The 606-nt window shown below is 39.6% G+C and overlaps 1 protein-coding gene across 1 annotated transcript in view; it reads right to left on the reverse strand.

Annotated features, from left to right (window-relative positions):
• Positions 1-6: 6 nt before the first annotated feature.
• Positions 7-606, reverse strand: part of LOC144232367 (X-linked retinitis pigmentosa GTPase regulator-like) — a 53,499-nt gene continuing 52,899 nt past the window's right edge. Inside the window, exon 18 of the mRNA XM_077765202.1 lies at positions 7-374. Within this exon, the coding sequence (XP_077621328.1) occupies positions 168-374 (207 nt within the window). The 3' untranslated portion in view covers positions 7-167. The remainder of the gene's footprint in view (positions 375-606) is intronic.

A 606-nucleotide genomic window follows, 5' to 3' on the forward strand; every position in this document is an offset into this window, starting at 1 on the left:
ATATTAACATAAATAAACACCAAAACTGGTCGTAATGTTGGAAATAAAACACACTATTAACTTCTGTCTTGAAAGGTTTGTTATCAGAAACTTTCCTTCAGAAGTCAGAATGGTTTTCAAGTATAAATTACAACGTGCTTGGTGGCCATGGAGATACAGCTGTATTATTATAGTATCGTACAAGACTTTGACCTTCTCTCCATACTTGGGGGTGAAGTATCCTGACGATTTTGCCCCATGTGGCTCTGGTTGGCATCTTTCTTATTGCGTTTAAAAGCTATTTGATCTCCTATTGGTTTTATCTCTGGGAGTGGCTCATTATTACTCTGCATACTTTTTTGACTCGTGAATGACATCCTTTTAAAGAGGAAAATCTAGAAAAAAACCCACACACACAAAGAATTCATTTCAGTAAGTGAATAGCCACTTAACAGAATTTAGGGGGGATAAGCTTCAACTAGTCTGAACATTATTTCATCACACCCTTACGGGGCGCCACACGTACCAAGGGACATTGCTAGTGTCCAGCAGCGCCTTCTTTTACCAATGGCAAACACGACTCTTCCCTAGTATAAGACCTTTCAGGGTCTAACCTGCAACACGGTC

Source organism: Crocuta crocuta, unplaced genomic scaffold (assembly GCF_008692635.1).
Source record: "Crocuta crocuta isolate KB4526 unplaced genomic scaffold, BGI_CrCroc_1.0 scaffold301, whole genome shotgun sequence".
NCBI lineage: Eukaryota > Metazoa > Chordata > Mammalia > Carnivora > Hyaenidae > Crocuta > Crocuta crocuta.